This window comes from Anomaloglossus baeobatrachus, chromosome 12 (genome assembly GCF_048569485.1).
Source record: "Anomaloglossus baeobatrachus isolate aAnoBae1 chromosome 12, aAnoBae1.hap1, whole genome shotgun sequence".
NCBI lineage: Eukaryota > Metazoa > Chordata > Amphibia > Anura > Aromobatidae > Anomaloglossus > Anomaloglossus baeobatrachus.
The window spans coordinates 45474649-45496955 of NC_134364.1; the positions used below are offsets into that span (position 1 = coordinate 45474649).

Below are 22307 nucleotides of genomic sequence, written 5' to 3' on the forward strand. Positions count from 1 at the left end.
AGGTGGAGATGCCTGAGTCTTGCGCCTTACTATTCTCCTAACCAAAGCTAATCCCCCATGGAGGTAAGGGACAGGAGTTTGATGGCAACACAGATTAAGACAGAGGGGGAAACAGAAACTCAGACACACTGCAAACTTACAGGAATAAACATTAAGAAACTAAGGAGAAAAGCAAGAGATGAAAGACAGCAACAAAAGTACAACAAGTATTAAAGGGAACCTGTCACCAGTTTTTTGCCCTATAAGCTGCGGCCACCACCAGTGGGCTCTTATATACAGCATTCCAACATGCTGTATATAGGAGCCCAGGTCGGGGGTATAACATAAAATACACTTTATAATACTCACCTAGAAGGTCACTCCGGTGCATAACAGTCGGATGGGTGGCGCCGTTCTCCAGGACCAGTGCCTCCCCTTTCGGCCATCTTGGTCTTCCATATTCTGAAGCCGCGGTGCATGACGCGTTTACGTCATACACACGCGCTGGCATTGAGGTCCTGCTCAGGCGCACTACAATACTTTGATCTGCAGGATAGATAAAAGTGCGTCTGCGCAGGACCTCAATGCCGGCGCATGTGTATGAGATAGACGTGTCTCCACCGATCCTGATGCTGCCAAAACAGTCGCCGATGTTTGTAAAAAAGCTCCTTGTGACAGCCAAATGCTAGACTGGTGGGGTCAGGCTCTAAAGAAATGGGACCCATCATGACCTGGTTCCACAGCCTCAAAACTATGACTGCTAGGCTGGGGTCACATGAGCCTATTAAAAAATCAGTCCCATTCTCGTCCAGAAAAGTTGTACAATGTTTTCTCACTTGTGAACTGTGTGCAGTTCATATGCTGTCTACTTTGATACTCAGCAGTTAATAATCTTTTAGTTTCCATTCTTACAGAATTGTAATGTAGCCGTAAAAATCAGATGCCATACTGATGGTCTCTATGCTATACATTTTTTTTTTTTTGGTGCACCCATCCGATTTCAGAGTGAAATCGCAGCATGCTGCAATTTTTGTCCTCATGTCGAAAACAACTGAGAAAAAAAACGCACAGCTGCACTACCTCATTGAATAATATTGGTCTGAGTGCAATCCCTTTTTTATCGGATTGCACCTGTCCGAGTCATACGCTCCTGTGAGCAAGCCCTTAGACTATCAAGGAGCTGCGGTGGAGTGTGCACTTTGGCTGCACTGTAGGAATTGGCCAAGCACAGTGCTCCATTCAGATTCCTCTTAGGACCCCTTCACACGTCAGTGAAAAACACAAATGTTTTTCACTGACATGATAAAGGTGCGTATGGCACTCCATGTGCTGTGACTATGGCACACATATGATCTCCGTGTGCTATCCGTGATAATACACGGAGATCATACTCACCTGTCCCTGCTCCTGCTGTCCGTGCTGCTGATATCTCCGGCTCCACTGTGTCCAGCCGCCACTGTTTCACCGCTGCAGCTACTTCCGGGTCAGCTGTGCAGTGTATAATTATGCATGAGCATAATTAGCTGGCCTGGAAGCAACAGACAGCAGCAGCCGGAGACAGCAGCGCTGGAGACTGGTGAGTTTAAAAAGCTTTTTATTTTAAATGTACGTGTTTTTTCTGGTACAGTTTTGACGGATCACACCAAAGTGTTGTCCATCGGACATCAGTGATGCCAGAAAAAATTGACTCGTCTCCGTGCGGAGCATATGGACACGCGTGTACGCCGCATGGAGACACGGTCAGTGAAAAATCACTGATGTGTGGGCAGATGCATTGATTGTAATGGGTCTGCATATGTCCATGATTCTGGTACGTGAAAAAACAGTAACATACGTACCAGAATCAATGACGTCTGAAGGAGGCCTTATAGAGGAGTGCTCGCTCTCTTGTGCTCTCTATGAGAAAGCTGCTGCCAGACATCTGTGGCGGTGGCTTATCTCTTCAAGAACAAAAGGATTGGCAGACGAAAATCGGACATACTGGATCACACTGTCCTCCGACATCATCTGTCAAAAGAAAGTCAGAAGACCCACTTACAGATTAGACTGTTGGCAGAATCCATCAATATCGGCAGATTCTGCAGACATTATCTAATAATATATAAGGGCCCTAAAGTTCTTTCTTGATTGATGTGTCATTTTTAGACATGTCAGATTCCTCAACAGAAACTGCATACCCACAGGGCCTCAATATGCCAAAATTTGGCTCTTTTTGGTACACACTGATTCTGGATGTGTCTACGAGGGGCTGCTAGTAAGTCTTTGGCTTTGTGATTTTGTTTGTTTCTATGGTAACGAATGTTACATCACATGAAAACCTTATGTGTCTAATATATGTTTGCAAAATTTTATGTTTGTTGCTTATGGCAACAGTGTAATACGCACGCGGGAAAACAAAATGGCGTAGTCTAATACAATATTCACAACAACTGAGAGCAGAGGAGTGATATAATTCTTGTTTCTGCAAGGAAAGTCTGTGAGGGATATTCATGGTGATAAGTCGCAGACATTTGTGGATCAATGCTCTTCATATTCCACTGATAAGAACTTCCTGGATTGACTGGTCACTATGGATGAGACCTGGATTTATTCGTATGACCCTGAAAACAAGGAGCAGTCAAAAGAATGGAGGCACAGTGGTTCTCCTCGTCCAAAGAAGTTCAGGGTGCAAAAATCAGCCACTAAGGTGATGGTGTCTGTGTTCTGGGTGAAGGAGGGCATGCTGCTAGTGGACTACCTTCAAAAGGGTTCCACCATCAATGCAAGGTATTACATTGAACTTTTGGACCAATTGAAGGCAGTTCTGAAGGCCAAAAGGCGCGGCAAACTGTTCAAAGGAATCTTGTTCCTGCAAGACAACGCCTCTGCTCACACTGCACAAGCGACCACGGCAAAACTGGCAGAGCTGGGCTCCCAGCTGGTTGACCACCCACCTTATTCACCAGATCTAGCTCCTCCCTACGACTATCATCAGTTTCCAAACCTGAAGAAACACCTCAAAGGTACCAAATTTCACACCATTTCTGATGCCATGGCTGCTACGGATGCCTGGTTTGAGGCATAACCGAAATCCTCCTGTTGCTAGGCTTACAGATTTTGGAATACCGATGTAAGAAGTGTGTTGTCATCAGTGGAGAGTATGTGGAATAAATGGCGATGTCTTGCAGGAACAAGATTCCTTTGGACAGCTTGCCGCGCCTTTTGGCCTTCAGAGCTGCCTTCAATTGGTCCAAAAGTTCAATGTAATACCTTGCATTGAGGGTGGAACCCTTTTGAAGGTAGTCCACTAGCAGAATGCTCTCCTTAGCCCAGCACACAGACGCCATCACCTCAGTGGCTGAATTTTGCACCCTGAACTTCTTTGGACGAGGAGAACCTCTGTGCCTCCACTCTTTTGACTGCTCCTTGTTTTCAGGGTCATACAAATACATCCAGGTCTCATCCATAGTGACCAGTCGATCCAGGAAGTTCTTATCAGTCCGGAAAAGCTGACAAATGGATCGGGACGTTTTCACTCGCATGCTTTTCTGATCTGTTGTCAAACATTTGAGGACCTACTTTGCAGATCGCTTCCTCATGTCCAAATGTTCATGGATAATGACACAAACACGTTCACTGGAAATCCCCAGGATGTCTGCTATTGCTTTAGCTGAAATTTGTTGATTCTCCAGTATGAGGTTGTGCACAGCATCGACGATCTCCGGAACAACAACCACTCTCGGGCGTCCAGGACGTTCCTCATCATTGGAGCTGAAGTGGCCCGTATTAAATTTGGCAACCCAGTTGTTAACTGTGGAATATGAAGGGCACTGATCCCCCAATGTCTGCGACATATCACCATGAATATCATTCGCGGACTTTCCTTGCAGAAACAATAATTTTATCCCTCCTCTGCTCTCAGTTGCTGTGAATATTGCATTAGACTGCACAATTTTGTTTTCCCGCGTGCGTAGAACACTGTTGCCAGAAGCAACAAACACAACATTTTGAAAACATATATTAGACACACAAGGCTTTCATGTGATTTAACATTCGTTACCATAGAAACAAAAAAAGATCACAAAGCCAAAGACTTATCAGCAGCCCCTCTTAACCTGTAAGTGATGATGAAGTGATGAGTGAACCATGCAAATATTAGTAAATAGGAATTCGGGATGCAGATGTAATGATCGTTCGTCTGCTTACAGTTTGCATTGGTCAAAATAAAAGGGAACATGACATCAGAAAATGACCAATTAAATCAGGTTTTTATGTTAAAGGGGTTGTCTAGTTAAGGCTAAGTGCACATGTCCTGTAGTCATCACTTAGAACAGATCCATTGGGAAACTGATTTGTGCCAGATCCATTTGGTCAACGGATCCGTTAAATGATTGCTATTTAGTCATCCGTTGTACTGCATTTGTAACGGATCCGTTGTTTTCTTAATGGATCTGTTACAAATGAACGATAAATAGCAATCCATTAACGGATCTGTTGTCCATAGACTCCACATGTTAAAAATGGATCCAACTGATGTCTGTTATTTAACAACAGACAAAAAAGTTATGTTTGCAGAACTTTTTTGCAAATGGATCTCTAACGGATCCGTTCTAACGGATGACTACAGGACATGTGAACTCAGCTAAAACAGGTTATCACCTAACCATGAGATAGGGGCGTTCCACAGCTGGTACCTGCACTGATCAGTAGACCAGGAAATGTTTATCCCCAATGAGGAACTTTTATCCATGTTACGGCTCAGTAGGTCAGACATCTGACCGCCACTCTCCTCATTCCATTTGAGGCAGCCGCACTTTTTCCATGTGGGGCAGTCGTTCCATTCTTTCCATGTGGGGCAGCCATTCCACTCTTTCCATGTGGGGCAGCCATTCCACTCTTTCCATGTGGGGCAGCCATTCCACTCTTTCCATGTGGATCAGCCATTCCACTCTTTTCATGTGGGTCACCCACTTCCCTCTTTCCATGTGAGGCAGCCGCTCCACTCTTTCCATGTGAGGCAGCCGCTCCACTCTTTCCATGTGAGGCAGCAGCTCTACTTTTTCCATGTAGGGCAGCCGCTCCACTTTTTCCATGTGGGGCAGGCGCTCCACTTTTTCCATGTGGGGCAGCCGCTCCACTCTTTCCATGTGAGGCAGCCACTCCACTCTTTCCATGTGAGGCAGCCGCTCCACTCTTCCCATGTGAGGCAGCCGCTCCACTTTTTCCATGTGAGGCAACCGCTCCACTTTTTCCATGTGGGGCAGCCATTCCACTCTTTCCATGTGAGGCAGCCGCTCCACTCTTTCCATGTGAGGCAACTGCTCCACTCTTTCCATGTGAGGCAGCCGCTCTACTCTTTCCATGTGAGGCAGCCGCTCTACTCTTTCCATGTGAGGCAGCCGCTCCACTCTTTCCATGTGAGGCAGCCGCTCCACTCTTTCCATGTGAGGCAGCCGCTCCACTCTTTCCATGTGAGGCAGCCGCTCCACTCTTTCCATGTGAGGCAGCCGCTCCACTCTTTCCATGTGAGGCAGCCGCTCCACTCTTTCCATGTGAGGCAGCCGCTCCACTCTTTCCATGTGGGGCAGCCGCTCCGCTCTTTCCATGTGAGGCAGCCGCTCCACTCTTTCCATGTGAGGCAGCCGCTCCACTCTTTCCATGTGGGGCAGCCGCTCCATTCGTTCCATATGGGGCAGCCGCTCCAAGTCAAACATGGATACAAGTTCCCTATTCCATAGATCGTCGCAGGTCTCAGCAGTCTGATCCTGACCAATCAACAACTTATCACCTATCCAATTTGATAAGTGAAAACTTGCTTTCTTTGGACAACCCCTTTGAATGTAATTTTTTTTTTTACATTTCTTATTTCACTATGTATATTTAAAACTGTTTTCCACAAATGCACATAAATTGCTTTGCTTATGCATTTATTGGCATCTAGGGAGAAAACTGCTGTTTTGCTTAGTGGTTAGAATATCTCTTTAAAGTTCTGGGTAAATACAGTTGAAACCAGAAGTTTACATACACTATCTATAAAGACACATCTGCAGGTTTTTCTCACTATCTGACATGAAATCAGAATACATCTTTCCCGTTTTAGGTCAATTAGGAATCAAAACTATTTATATTTGCCAAATGCCAGAATAATGAGAGAGAGAGAATGTTTTAAGGCATTTTTATTACTTTCTGCAAAGTCAAACGTTTACATACATTAAGAGTACTATGCTTTTAAACAATATGGGACAGCCCATATGATGATGTCATGTCTTTGGAAGCTTCTGATAGGTTTATTGGCAACATCTGAGTTAATTCGAGAAACACTTGTGGATGTAGTTTAATGCACACCTGAAACACACGGCTTCTTTATGTAGCATCATGGGAAAGTCAAAAGAAATCAGCCAATATCTCAGGAAGAGAATTGTGGATTTGCACTAGTCTGGTTCATCCTTGGGTGCAATTTCCAGATACCTGAAGGTGCCTCGTTCATCTGTACAAACAATTATATGCAAATACAAACAATATTGGAATGTCCAGCTATCATACCGCTCAGGAAGGTGACGGGTTCTGTGTACCAGAGGTGAACGTGCTTTGGTCAGACATGTGCTCATCAACCCAAGGACAAAAGCAAAAGACCTTGTGAAGATTCTGGTGGAAGCTGGTAAGATTGTGTCATTATCCACAGTGAAACGAGTACTGTATCAACATGGACTGATAGGCCACTCTGCCAGGAAGAAGCCATTACTCCAAAAGAAACATAAAAAAGCCAGATTAATGTTTACAAATGCACACGGGAACAAAGACATAATTTTTGGAGACGTCCTGTGGTCTGACAAAACTAAAATTGAACTGTTTGGCCATAATAACCATTGTTACATTTGGAGGCAAAAGGGAGAAGCATTGAAGCCTAAGAACACCATCCCAACTGTGAAACATGGGGTGGCAGCATCATGTTGTGGGGTTGTTTTGCTGCAGGAGGGACTGGTGCACTTCACAAAATAGATGGCATCATGAGGAAAGAAGATTATGCGGCAATACTGAAGCAACATCTCAAGACATCAGCCAGGAACTTATAGCTTGGGTAGAAATGGGTCTTCCAAATGGACAATGACCCGAAGCACACTGCCAAACTGGTTACAAAGTGGATTAAGGACAACAAAGTCAATGTTTTTGAGCGGCCATCACAAAGCCCTAATCTACATCCTATTGAAAATTTATGGGCAAAGCTAAAAAAGGCCGGAGTGAGCAAGACGACCTACAAACATTGCTCAGTTACACCAGTTCTCTCAGGAGGAATGGGTCCAAATTCCTACCAACTATAGTGAGAAGCTTGTGGAAGGAGATCCAAAACGTTTAACCCAAGTCACACAATGTAAGGGCAATGGTACCAAACACTAATGAAATGTATGTAAACTTTTGACTTTTTATAGTGCAAAAACATAACATCTCTTTATTGAACACAGGTGGGGGGAATCCAAAGGGTCATTAAAAACATGTAAAAACATATATGGCGGTCATCCCTTGCATTAGGGCATGGTACATGAAATCAACTGTCAGTACAGAAGGCATGTAAGCAGCACGTACTAAATGGTGCAGGAAAGACACATGGGTAATAAATCAACAGGCCACAATAAAAACCAACATATTGTCAAGCAGAATTAATAAAGCATTCCTACAAATGGTACAATGCCACAGAGTGTCTCTATATATCATATAAACAGTTTAGTTGTACAAAAAAACACCCTGAATAGATAGATCACCAGGAGCGCTTTCTGATCATACTGCCGACACGGCACTAACAAGGTATAGTTGTGGCTATGATATGTTTAAAGAGTACAAACAGAACCTGCATACATAAAGCACAAGTGCTGCCAAAGCCCATTACCAATGTGACCACATATGGAGGGAGGATCCGCCAGTTTCTGCAGCCTCGGAAGACCTACGTACGTTTCGATGTTGGATATATTAAATCTTCGTCAGGGAGGAGGCATGCCTCCTCCCTGACGAAGATTTAATATATCCAACATCGAAACGTACGTAGGTCTTCCGAGGCTGCAGAAACTGGCGGATCCTCCCTCCATATGTGGTCACATTGGTAATGGGCTTTGGCAGCACTTGTGCTTTATGTATGCAGGTTCTGTTTGTACTCTTTAAACATATCATAGCCACAACTATACCTTGTTAGTGCCGTGTCGGCAGTATGATCAGAAAGCGCTCCTGGTGATCTATCTATTCAGGGTGTTTTTTTGTACAACTAAACTGTTTATATGATATATAGAGACACTCTGTGGCATTGTACCATTTGTAGGAATGCTTTATTAATTCTGCTTGACAATATGTTGGTTTTTATTGTGGCCTGTTGATTTATTACCCATGTGTCTTTCCTGCACCATTTAGTACGTGCTGCTTACATGCCTTCTGTACTGACAGTTGATTTCATGTACCATGCCCTAATGCAAGGGATGACCGCCATATATGTTTTTACATGTTTTTAATGACCCTTTGGATTCCCCCCACCTGTGTTCAATAAAGAGATGTTATGTTTTTGCACTATAAAAACTCGTGTTCTCTTCTATTTTGCTTAGTTGATGAGTTTGTGCTCCTCGGGTCGGACTCCAGAAAATTCTGGGTCCACCCCTACTTTTGTGATGGTTTTTTGGAGTATTTTTCCTTTAAACTTTTGACTTTGCAGAAAGTAATAAAAACGTCTTAAAACATTCTCTCTCATTATTATGGCATTTGGAAAATATAAATATTTTGGCTCCTAATTGACCTAAGTGGGAAAAGTTTATTCTAATTTCATGTCAGATAGTGAGAAAAACCTGCAGATATGTCTTTATAGAGAGCAGAGAGAAAAACCTGCAGATGTGTCTGTATAGAGAGCGGAGGGAAACTTCTGGTTTCAACTGTATATAAGAAAATGACTATAAGAAAGTGATTGATCTGACAAACGTCACTGAAGATAAAGTATATGATCTCTGCTTGAATGTTACAGTAAGGAACATCGTCTGTAGAACAAAACGTCTCCATTATAAGTAATACCGTACATTTTCTCTCTGATTTCTTTTTTGAAAGATGTAAATTGCCTTTTAAATATAAAAAACGCGTGGTGTCACGTGTATGAAACATAAGGTGCGATGTAAGACGGAGCCGTTTCTCCAGTTACATAAAAACCGATGTGGCACTATGCAAATGAGAAGTCGAACGTCGCAGCCGCTCTACACATTTTCTCTCTTTGATTGCTACTAATGCATAAAGCAAATGACAAGACCGGATGAAAATCTGAAAATGTCTTATATTAGCATCCATACCGCGAGCCTGTGTTCCTTCATTGGTTGTTTTAAACTTTGCTTACCTCCTAATGGAAGGATACTTTAATTTGGCTTTTAGTAATATAACTGAACACATGTAATCTAAGAGATGTTTTTTTTTATAACTGTCCCCACTGCCCACACAGTCCTTGTAAAGAAGTCTATTGCTTTGTCACCGTGCCAAAAAGGTTGGGTATAAAATGCTTTGTTTGAAGGGCAGTCCCATACCACAACTAGTGGTGAGTGGGCACTACCATACTCAGGTGCTCAGTCCTCGTTTAGAGCAGTTGGACGCTTAGATAGGCGCAATTCGAGTACCTGAGTATAATAGAGGTCAATGGGAAACTGAATAATTTTTCCGTAAAATCTTCTGAAGTGTTTGACTTCTCCATTGACCTCCATTACATTTGGTACACGAGTCTAGCCCGTCTGAGTGTTAGGCTTATGTGTCCACGCTGCGGAAAATGCGCGGATTTCCCGAAAATCTGCAGCTCAGGCACTTCCCAGCCATTTCTATGGTATTTTGGAAATGCTGTGCCCACGCTGCGGATTTTTCCGCAGCGGATTTCGTGCGGATTTTGATCTGGAAAAATCTGCAACATGTCAATTATTGTTGCGGATTTTCATCCGGATTTTGGCTTTAAAATTGGGAAGAAAAAAAATCCGCATCAAATCCGCGGCAATTCCGCAGTAAATCCGCGGCAAATCCGCACCTTTGAAAAGGTGAGGATTTTGCGGGAAAGCTGCGGATTTTGATGCAGAAAAATCCGCAGCTACATTCTCCCGTGGACACATAGCCTTAAAATGCTTGTTACAAATCCTGAGCATGGTAGTGCTCACTCGTCATTAATCACAAAACTATTCCAACTGCCAAGCTTTAACCTTGTAGAAGGGAGTCACTGTTCTTAAGGAAAACGCACCGTATCAATGTATTACATGTACAATCATTCATCTGAATGGCCACCATCTGGTACTAATTATTGGTGATGAGCGAGCACTACCATGCTCAGGTGCTCTGTACTTAGAACGACCAGTTGGACGCTCAGATGGGTGCGACTCATGTACCTGAGTATTATGGAAGTCAATGGGGAACTCGGGTATTTTTCCTGAAGATCTTCTGGAAAAATGCTCAAGTTCTCCAGTGACTTCCATTATACTCGGTACTCCAAACATCCAACCTGCTCGTTTTGAGTACCGAGCAGCTGAGCATGGAAGTACTCGCTCATCAATACTAGTTATCCTACTAATGGCCCCTCGCTGTGGCAATCCCTGATCTGTCATTTTCTGGGGGATTTCAGAGCTGCAATGATTCCTACATGGAAGAGGTTTTTTAACCAAAAAAGTGAGGATATGAAATAACTCAGTGACAAGAGTGTTATAGTCAGTGTCAACTTCAATGTCCTGAACAGGGGGCCATCCTTATTTTCATAGAATTCTCTTACATAATATATGAAAAAAATATCCCCCCATAAAAAGAAGAAACAGCTCATCTGTCCATACCGAATTAGCCAATGTTATGGTTTGATGCAAGGAGCCAGTTCTCCAGCAATGAAAAATATAATGAAGAAAGAAGAGAAAATCCAGCACCAAAAAGGTAATTAAAAAAAAAACAAACAACTTGATGGAAAACAAAAACAACACAAAAAGAAGAAAGAGAGGAAAAAAAACAATGAAAAAAGCTAATGTGTTTAAGACAGCCATGACCTTACTCATAAGGCCTTAGGACATAGCTGTCTGAAACGCGTCTGATTTTTTCATTGTTTTTTTTATGTTTGTATTGTTATGGTTTTCCAATAAATACTTTTTATATATTTGGTGCTGGATTTCCCCTCTTTTTTCTTCGTGATATGAAAAAATATGTTTCTCTAAACTACGGCTAAATGTATAGAAGGATTAAAGACTTTTTACATATTGTTTAACTTGTTATGTCGGAAAGTTTGAAATTGCCTAAAGACTGAAGGGTGAAAGGGGTGGTGTAAGGTAAAAACAAAAACTGAATGGAACATTTAAAGGCTTTCCTAAATGTAAATTTAAATAGATTTTTACCCCCTTGTGATGTGGCCAATTTTCAGTTTTGTTTTTTCCTCCCCTACTTCCCAGAGACATAACTTTTAAATTTTTCTGTCTACATATACATATGAGGGCTTACTTTTTGCGGGACGAGTTGTAATTCTGAATGACGCCATTCACTTTACCAAATTGAATGCTGTAACATGGAAAAGAAATCAAAATTTGGAGAAACTGTGAAAAAAAACCAACAGAATTTTGACATGGTTTTTTGGGAATTGATTTTATGGTGCAGATTTTGTAGTAAAAAATGACATTGTAATGTGTTTCTCCTGATCAGTACGATTGCAGCGATACCAAACATGTCCAGTTTGTTTTTATTATTTTACTGGTGAAAAAAAAATAATTTGCAAAAAACAATTTAAGGGTTGTCACCATTTTCCAAGACCTGTAACATTTTAATTTTTTTTGGTAGATTGAGTTGTATAACAGCTTTTTTTTTTGTTTTTTTGCAGGGCAAGACGTCGTTATTATTAATACCATTTTGGGATAGATATGACATTTCAATTGTTTGTTATAGTTTTTTTTTGTGATATTGGAGCTACCAAAAAAATCCCATAATTTTGGCATTCATGAATATATTTTGTTTACAGTGTTTCTCGATTGTGTTAATTATTTTTAAATTTTAATAGATCGGACTTCTCTGAACGCGCCAATACTATATATGTGTATTTTTTATTATCTTTATTTTCAATGGGGCAAAAGAAGGGTGATTTGAATTTTTTATATGTTTTTTATATACCGTATATATATATATATATATATATATATATATATATATTATATATATGGCTATAAAGAAAATCCAGCAAAAAATTGGAACACCAGTGCTGTAATAATACTTCTTCTTTATTTGTGATATCCATAAAAAGTAGACATGAGCCACGAGAGTCAGGAACAACAAAGTATGACTTTCACTTACTTGTATGAAAAAGAATAAATATATATATTTTTACCTTTCACACTTGTTAATAGTCTCCTTAGGGAACTATGACCTTTGATCGTCTAATCCCTTGTGCTCTATGTAGTAATGCCATAGCATTGTTACATATAGTGAAAATCACAGTCTCCTTTGAAGCCCAGCCACAGGCAGGTTTCAAAGGAGCACTGCAATAACAATCACGGAGATCTTCAGCAGGCCCCCTGCTGTCATAACAAACTACAGGTAACCTGTGATCATGTCACGGGTGCACCAAAGGAGACTTAAAATTACATGCTCCCATGCTGGCACGTGTTAAATCCTGCTGTCAGAGTTTGCAGGCGTGATTTAACAGGTTAACAATCGGAGGACAAAGCTGTACTCCATCTGCGCTTATTACTAGCAGGTCCAGACTGTAATACACAGCCATCACCTGCCGGATATGGGGTGAGCTCACCTCGTGAGCCCGCTCTATACACCCGCTTCCAAAATGCGCCATGCATGTATAGTGAATGTTGTAAAGGGGTCAAATAGTGTTAATTAAAAATGCTCTATCTTTCTATCATCCTTATCTAGCTGAATGCTTTTGCAAAATTGTTACAAATCCATCGTAGCTCATGGTTCTGATGACTCTACACTTCCCTTCTCTCAGTGTTAGCGATAGCAAGAGAGTGTATGAGTGGGTGTACACAGATCTGCACAGCATGGAGAAGGGAGATAATATACTATGGAGGGCAGAGAAGATAGGGTATAGAAAAAGTGGAATACCCATGAAGATTAAATAAAGTGCAGGATAGAAGCTGTACTGATATATGAGCTAATGAAAACCTTAACACACTGGATACCCATAGCCCACAAATCCAGCCTATTTTACTGAGAGAAAAACTCACTCAAGAGAAAATTCAGAAATTTAGATTAGGGTGCAAACTGCATATCAGAGTCGGAATTGTTTTATCCAAGGTGCCATAGTCTTTAAAGGAAGCACATTGAGTGTTAATTGTAAAAACGCTATTGATACACCTGTCCTTCCAAACGTTCACACATTTTGTGTACTTGGCTCCCAGTGGGATAATACCAGTGGGAAACCCATTTAAAATACGGTAGTGGTCATTGTGGAAATGTTTTTATTACTATTTATGTTTGTTAAGAGCTGGTTACTTGATGATAAATCTATATATAACACGTATACATGTAAGATATGGCATTGTTATGTGGCGGTGCTGTGTCATCTGATCTTCTGCTCTTCTTCCGCAGCTATAGACTTATTATACTGGCGAGATGTGAAGCAGACTGGGATTGTCTTTGGAAGTGTCCTTTTGATGCTTTTCTCATTGACTCAGTTCAGCGTGGTCAGTGTCATCGCCTACCTAGCACTTGCTGCCCTCTCAGCCACAATCAGCTTCAGAATCTACAAGTCAGTCTTACAAGCTGTACAGAAAACCGATGAAGGACATCCATTCAAGTAAGTGTTATCTTACCAATCTGCCAAGACCAATGCATGCCCTGCCGCCTGCTAAATCCAGTGCATGACATTAAAGGGGTTTTCTGAATTTGAAAAAGCGTCATCCCTGGTAGATTTTAATAAAATAACCTGTGGCTTTACTGATCCTCCCCAGGTCCAGTGCTGAGTCTCTGTTGTTGTTGCTGGTGTTTGTTGTCTACGGCGCTGATGTCATCTCCACAGTGCTGTAGCCAATAACTCAGGTGAGCAAGATGACATCACAACCTGCTCAGAACCGCTGTCAGCATTGGCTGCAGCGCTGTCGATGTGACATCAGTGCTGCAGATAATAATGGGCATCAGGAGCAGAGGATTGTTGGACCGGGGCAGGTTGAGTAACAGTTTGTTTTTTTAAACAAACTGCGCCAGTGAAGAGGGGTTTTCTGAAACCGGAATGCCCCTTGAATTGACTGAATTCTATTTTAATCTAGAACCCAACAGCTAGTTGTAAATCAATCTGCAATGTTACCATAGGAGAAGTGAAGTATTGCACTATATCTATAAATCAATATGCACACACAAGTGCTTGGTACTTCGGGATTACAGATTCTCTTGGAACCCCTCTCTACTATGGAAAATGGGTTAGGAGTAGTGATGAGCAAGCACTACCATGCTCGGGTGCTCAGTATTCGTAACTAGTGATGAGTGGGCACTACTATGCTCGGGTGCTCAGTACTCGTATCTAGTGATGAGTGGGCACTACCATGCTCGGGTGCTCAGTACTCGTAACTAGTGATGAGTGGGCACTACTATGCTCGGGTGCTTAGTACTCTTAACTAGTGATGAGTGGGCACTACTATGCTCGGGTGCTCAGTATTAGTAATGAGCAGTTGGATGCTCAGATGGGCGCAACTCGAGCACCCAAGTATAATGAAAGTCAATGGGGTACTCAAGCATTTTTCCAGGAAATCGTCCGGAAAATGCTTGAGTCCCCCATTGACTTTCATTATACTTGGGTACTCGAGTTGCTCCCATCCGAGCGTCTAACAGCTCGTTACAAATACGGAGACTCCAAGCATAGTAGTGTTCTCTCATCACTACTTAGGAGACCAAATTCCAGTTGGCTAAGGGAGATGGTAGTGTAAGTCACCACCAGTAGGGGGCCCCAGTTTAATCTGCTACAAGCCCCTCTCATCTGTAGGTATGCTTGTGGTAGAAAGTCAGAGGAATTGTGATATGAATCTCACCTTTAGTACAATCTTCATTTGGTAAATAGCTGACATGCTGGAGTGTACAGATGCTCTGTGTGCAGTGCAACACAAATATAACAATGGGAATGGTATAGAAGGAAGGCTCTGGCAATAGGGAGAGGAAACACCTCCTGCAACTCACCTCAGCCTGTACCCTGTGCTCCCTAACTCCACTATACGGGTCTTTCCCCCCCATCGCCACCATGTGCCTAGGCCCTTGCTTGCCCTGAACTCACCCTGGCTAATGAGAAGGCTGGCGAGAACACGTCTCACCACAGCAATAATACAACATGACGTAAGGGAGACAAACAGAGGGAAAATAGACACAACAAGGAAAATATTCCAAGCTTCTCCAATGCAGCTAAACATCACAGCTGCAATAGTCACGACGCTTCAGCGTCTTCCAGAAACAGGTTCCTTCCAAAGTGGTCGTCAGATAGTAAGACATGTGACTTTTTATAAGCGAAGGGGAGTGGTAATAAAAGAGTTGCACCTGAGATTAAAGGCCCAGTTACACTAAACAACATCGCTAGCAACATCGCTGCTAACGAACAACTTTTGTGACGTAGCAGCGATGTTGCTAGTGATGTTGCTGTGTGTGACATCCAGCAACAACCTGGCCCCTGCTGTGAGGTCGTTGGTTGTTGCTGAATGTCCTGGGCCATTTTTTAGTTGTTGCTCTCCCGCTGTGAAGCACAGATCGCTGTGTGTGACAGCGACAGAGCAACAACTAAATGTGCAGGCAGCAGGAGCCGGCTTCTGCGGACACTGGTAACCACGGTAAACAGCGGGTAACCAAGAAGCCCTGTCCTTGGTTACCCGATATTTACCTTCGTTACCAGCCTCCGCCGCTCTCACTGTCAGTGCCGGCTCCTGCTCTGTGCACATGTAGCTGCAGTACACATCGGGTAATTAACCCCATGTGTACTGTAGCTAGGAGAGCAGGGAGCCAGCGCTAAGCAGTGTGCGCAGCTCCCTGCTCTCTGCACATGTAGTTGCAGTACACATCGGGTAATTAACCCCATGTGTACTGTGGCTAGGTGTGCAGGGAGCCAGCGCTAAGCGGTGTGCGCTGGTAACCAAGGTAAATATCGGGTTGGTTACCCGATATTTACCTTAGTTACCAAGCGCAGCATGCTTCCACGCGGCGCTGCTGGCTGGGGGCTGGTCACTGGTTGCTGGTGAGCTCACCAGCAACTTGTGTAGCGACGCTCCAGCGATCCCTGCCAGGTCAGGTTGCTGGTGGGATCGCTGGAGCGTCGCAGTGTGACATCTCACCAGCAACCTCTTAGCAACTTATCAGCGATCCCTATCAGGTTGGATCGTTGTTGGGATCGCTGGTAAGTTGTTTAGTGTGACTGGGCCTTTAGATACAAAGGATAGCCAGATAGGAAAGAGTCCTTAACCCCTACAGCACTAAAAGAAAGTAGATTCACTCAAATACAAGTTATAGACCTGTGCCTAATTAGACGTTGTGACCTTCTGGTCCCAGACTCGCCCAGAGGTCTCCCCAGAGCGGGACACACCCATGACAATAACATTTTTCCATTTGTTGTGTTAAAGGAGAAAAGAGTCTCGTTTTTCCGCATAACATCTGCACTCTTGTGATTGGGATGAGTCTGGTTTTGCAGGTATACTCCATGTGAATGAGGATAGACTTCAACACGAAGTACCATATAGCGCTATTTCTTGGGGAAAAGTCAAATTGTTTTTATATAAACTTTATACCCCATCTGCTGATCCATTTCAAATTTAGAAATTTTCATAGTTAAGAAATGACGTCACTTAGATGTAAAAATACTACGTGCACCCAAGAATATTATAAGAAGTTTAAAATTTGGGATATTTAATTCATTGTACTGACTCTATCATTTGTAAAATGTTTAAGAGCTATGGTTTCTACCAAGCGTTCATGGAAACGGCACTTGACATTTTGCAGGAACTACTTGGATATCGAGATCTCCCTCTCTCAAGAACAGATCCAGAAGTACACAGACTGTCTTCAAGTGTACACGAACAGCATAGTCAGAGAGCTCCGGAGACTCTTCTTAGTACAGGACCTGGTGGATTCACTGAAGGTAATAGTGGATGTATAGCAGTCTGTCACCTCCGTGTATCACATCATGATGTCATTCTAGGTACGGGAAAGTGAATGGCAAAAGGGAAGGGAAACCTTGTGTCTAGGGAAGGGGAAGATGGTGACCCCCTGACCAAACATACTGCTGCTCCCTGGGGTACCTCACCACCCTTGATAGGTTCTACACCTATGCGCCGAGCCAGATACCTGACCCTAGGTATCCCTAGTGCTGGGCCCTAAATAGGGAACGGATGGGAGGAGCTCTACCCTGAGTCAACCCACTAAACACTAGAGAAGACACAAGGAGGACACACAGGGGAAAATCATGAACTACTTATCCACAGATGATTCGGGTATCAGTTCAGCAAAGTTTCAGCCATGATACAACAGATGAGTACAAGCCGCTTACTTCCAACCAAGGCTTGAATGAACTGAAAATATCACCAGCACCAGTCCAAGGAAGGATGGGGTATTTAAGCACCAAGATAATGCTGATCAGCAGCTGGGGGGAAGGCGAGGTCCTGCCGAGTCCAAAAGGGAGAGAGATGAATCCAGCAGGAAAGCTACCTATACCAATGAATACTGACAGCAGGAACAATGGAATGTCAGGAGCATTCTGCACAGCCAAAAGCTGCGACCTTCTATGGCTAAAAACCACATGACTGTCTGTCAACCGTGACGCACCCGTGACAGATGATGAATGATATAAACGATCTAGGTCGTTAATGTCACTAATCCTAGGTCAGAAGGAAGTGGCTCCCAATTCATAACTAAAAGTATCATCACAGACCCCTTTAATATAAGAGCTGTACTGGTGTGAAAATCTGTGTTTCCTTCTTGAGACTTTTGGTCGAAGGACAGCCATGTTTAATTGCCCTGAAAAATTGCCCACACAAAGCAATGACCATACAGTATATGCACTAAACGGGCAGGAAAAGATCAATCCGAGCAAGAGACATCAGATTTTCAAGGCCTCCTTTGTTAACATCAACTTACTTAAATTAATCTACAAGATTTAAGTTATTAATGGCACCAAAATGGCATTACAGGAACATTCAGACATTTATGGCCAGCATGCTTGGCTATTTTAGGAACTCCTACTTAAAGAGGACCTGTCTCCAGGCCAAAAGTGGCCAGTTTTCGCTCTTATTTACCCCTCAATGATCCCCTTGGTAATCCACTTTTTTTTCAATACGCCATACGGCAGAAATATGGGCTTTTTTATTTGGTGGTAATTTTTATATAGGAATAAAATTGGACAAATACTGTCCACTTTTGAACTGGTGAAAGGTCCTTTTTAAAAGACTGTAGAGAGTGGCACATGCGTCGCCATCGCAAGACCCAGCCCAGTGCCGCAGAAAAATGATGGTTCCACTAGAGGGACCTGCAGACATTTGTGGAATATCCTATGGATATACCATAAATATATGAGATAAGCATACTCCTTAAAGGGATCCATATTAAATGTCCTAGTAAAAGTTCTTGCTAGGAGGGAGACATAGCACAATGGGTGTTATCCGAGAAAAAAAGGGAAGGGGAAAATCATATATGCTCATTTCGGTAGATGAAATGGGGCATGTAAATGACCGCTGCTGCAGATCCACAGGCTCAAAATACCGATGAGTATGAAAGAAGGACAGTTAGTGGTTGTTCTGCGCTGCCGGTCAAAGATGATGCTGTGCGTTATTCCAAAAAAATGTGGTTTATGTTAACGCGTTTCAAAGCTGCCTCTATTCTTCATCAGGAAAAAAAAATTGATTGGGGTATTATTATTTCCTGGTGAACAAGCGAGGCAGCTGCGAAACGCGTTGAACATAACCACGTTTTTTGAATAACGACAAGCATCATCTTTGACCGTTAGTGCAGAACGACCTCTAACCGTCCTTCTTTCTTAGCAAAAGAACAGCAATTCTTGTGTGTCATAGAGAAACAGGAGACCTATGGGCTAGGACTATGGTCTAATCGCCCAGTTATTTGTTAAGGAATGTAGAAGAAACCAGATACACATTACACTCCTTGACGCCGTGTAATGTCTCATGATGGACGATGCATGGCACAGACTCTCTCCTTGTGAATCCCATACAAAACTAGTTTGTGTCCGAAAATCTGTATTATGGACGAACCTAATAATATATTTGCTTTTTTCCCAACAGTTTGCTGTACTAATGTGGCTGCTGACATATGTCGGGGCTTTGTTCAATGGACTTACGCTTCTCATCATGGGTAAGGAAATGATTGTAATGTGAAGTCCGTACATTTATACACGTAGATAACACATATCTTTTTTTGTGTTAGCTATGCATAAGATATGCAGATGTACACATTGAACAGAGGCACATTTACACTGTCCGACAGGTGATCAGCTACATGACAACCGATCAGGGGTCGTTCAATGGCCTGTTTACAGGTCTTATGGGGTTGGTGGCTTCAGTGGAGGATGGTACATACAATTCTAAGGGCAACCCAGGGTCCACCGTGCTATGGATGGAATATAGCTGCTAAGAGCCCAGAGGGCTGGACGGACAACTACAGACTTTAGTATAATTAGGTTCAAATTAACAGGGTGCAAATGGTAAAGCCCACTTTACACACAGCGACATCGGTAGAAAGCATCCGCCCACGTTTGTTGTGCGTCACGGGCAAATCGCTGCCCGTGGCGCACATCGCTAGGACCCTTCACACATACTTACCTCATAGCGACGTCGCTGAGGCCAGCAAACCGCCTCCTTTCTAAGGGGGCGGTTCGTGCGGCGTCACAGCGACGTCACACGGCACGATGTGTGCTGCCTCAGGAACGGCGAACAACCTGCATCCTGCAAGAGCAACGATATTTGGGATTAGAACGACGTGTCAAGGATCAACGATTAGGTGAGTAATTTTGATCGTTAGTGGTCGTTCGTGCGTTTCACACGCAACAACGTCGCTAACAAGGCCAGATGTGCGTCACGAATTCCGTGACCCCAACGACATCTCGTTAGCGATGTCGTTGCGTGTAAAGCCCCCTTATGTGTTATTTGCACACTCATTTTTACACGACCAACCGTGGGTTCGAAAGACCACCGCAGTTGAGAAAGTGCACCATTAAACAAACAAAAGTACAGATGCTGCAGAGTCGCACCACGCAAACTGCGCAGTAGCACCAGCTGCAAATATTAAGATTCGGACCAACGGCTTGCTTAACCAGCGCTGCCGCCTAATAAAGTAAAGGTATGGGTAGCAGTACGCTTAACCAGCGCTGCTATACTGGAATAGATGAAGCAGGCGCAGGAACGACATTGGCTTTACCAGCACTGTCACCACCACTAGGTTTGAAAGTATCAGTATGCTAGACTGCCCAGACACCGGCTATTACTACTAGGTAGCGATTAGTGAAAGACCTGCTTAAGAGACACTTTCGCCACAAGGCAAGTAGAGATTGAGCGCCATCCGGCGTCGGCAAGGCCCCTATATAACCTAAGCATCACCTAATCTCAGCTCATACCCAATCAGCATAGCCGCGGGGAAGCTGACGTCAGACGGCCAATCTGAAGATGTCACGTAACGCGCATGCACATTGGCCAGAGATATCCACCAAAAACTCCAGATTTCCATATTGTACACTCAAGGAGTAATTTGCGCATAAACAATTAGATTTTATTAATGTGATTTTCTTTTTAAAGGACAAAAATGTGTGATTTGTGACAGTGAACAAACAAACAAAAAACAATTAAGACTGAATGACATATATGGATATAAAATATATGGTAGTCTAAACAAATATGTAAAAATTGTCGAAAGAGTCAGACTTAGGAAAGGACTTGGTCTGCGCATGCGCACTTCCCCATTTTCCACACTTACGGCTGCTTTACACACAACGATATTGCTAGCGATCTCGTTAGCGATGTGACATGCCCAGACCATTGTTACGATTTGCCGAGATCGCTCATAGGTCGTTTTTTAGTGGTCACACGTACACATCTCACAAGTGACGCTGCATCGTTCAGCGATATATTGTTTGACAAAGGCGGTCGTGTGGATGTTGTTCATCGTTGTCAGGGTGTCAAACGTAGCAATATGTCTGCTGCGTTCCAATTGTCGAACAATATTTTGAAACTGAACGACGTGTCAGCGATCAACGATTTTCCACCCTATTTGCGTTTGTTTCGAGTCGCACGTAGGTGTCACACGCAACGACGTCGCTAACAATGACGGAAGTGCGTCACGAAAACCGTGACCCTGACAACATATTGTCAGATAAATCGTAGCGTGTAACGGGGCCTTTAGACTCTGGCGGCTGAACAGCCACCAGTAACACAACAGAAGATTGGGCCAACCGCTGAGAACGGCGCCGAGGCGGAACAGCACCCGCAGAATGGGTCTCGGGCAGCGGAGAGACAGCAGGACCCTGACCCTGAGGGAGGACTCCTCTGGGGTATAGCCGTAACAACAATCCGGCTGCACCTTACTGGTGGTAATACGATTGCTCTCGGTAGCATGTCTTGTTTAAGGCATTTTAAACTTTATTCTCGTTCTTTGAGTCATTGGAAATAATCGATAAATGAACATTCCTAATAACATTCCAGAATATAGGCCAGAGTAAATGCACCTTAGGGCACTGTTCACGCTTGTGTCTGATTTGTGTTATTCTATTGCCTTATTTTTACTGAACATGTAAAATATTATTGTTGCAAGTAACTAGATTGGTCAGATGGCAGATGCTATAATTTGTCTGAACTTAACCTCTATTAATCCAAGTTTCCAATGACTTTTTCTTACTAGAATACCTTTTTAAAGTGGTATAGGCTGAGTTTGGTAGTTAGATAGAAATTAGACAGATGGGTAGGTAATAGATATGCACATTGAATTGAGCGAAAGGATTAGCAGGTCCCTTGTCCGGCATTTACGCCAGTACTCCATGGCAGCCACAGCACAGCAGTGCCGGTATTATAGATGCCTCAGGCCCGGTACCGCATCATGATTTCACATGAGACCTAATCACTAGGCCTCACACAATGCCATGATGTGTGCCATACAGGGGCCTTAGAAATGCCAGAGGCACCAAGGATGCCGGCATTTAGGTGCCAGCTGAGGACTTTTGCAGTGTTATGGTGCAGTTGCTATAGAGTATTAGATCAGGGTCCTGGTAATATTTTTTGCTCCATTCCAATAAAGAATTAGGTATAAGGATATATATGATTTGGAATGATAGATAGAAAGATAACATCAATGAAACACACAGCCCTGTCCGAAAGTGTTGGCACCCTTGAAATTGTTCCAGAAAATCAAGTATTTCTCCCAGAACATTATTG

The 22307-nt window shown here is 43.2% G+C and overlaps 1 protein-coding gene across 2 annotated transcripts in view; it reads left to right on the forward strand.

Moving 5' to 3' along the window:
* RTN1 (reticulon 1) overlaps nt 1-22307 on the forward strand; it is a 293390-nt gene that overhangs the window by 258045 nt on the left and 13038 nt on the right. For both annotated transcript variants that reach the window (XM_075330280.1, XM_075330281.1), the window contains 3 exons: nt 13507-13714; nt 16882-17020; nt 19173-19242. In XM_075330280.1, coding sequence (XP_075186395.1) covers nt 13507-13714; nt 16882-17020; nt 19173-19242 — 417 coding nt within the window. The remainder of the gene's footprint in view (nt 1-13506; nt 13715-16881; nt 17021-19172; nt 19243-22307) is intronic.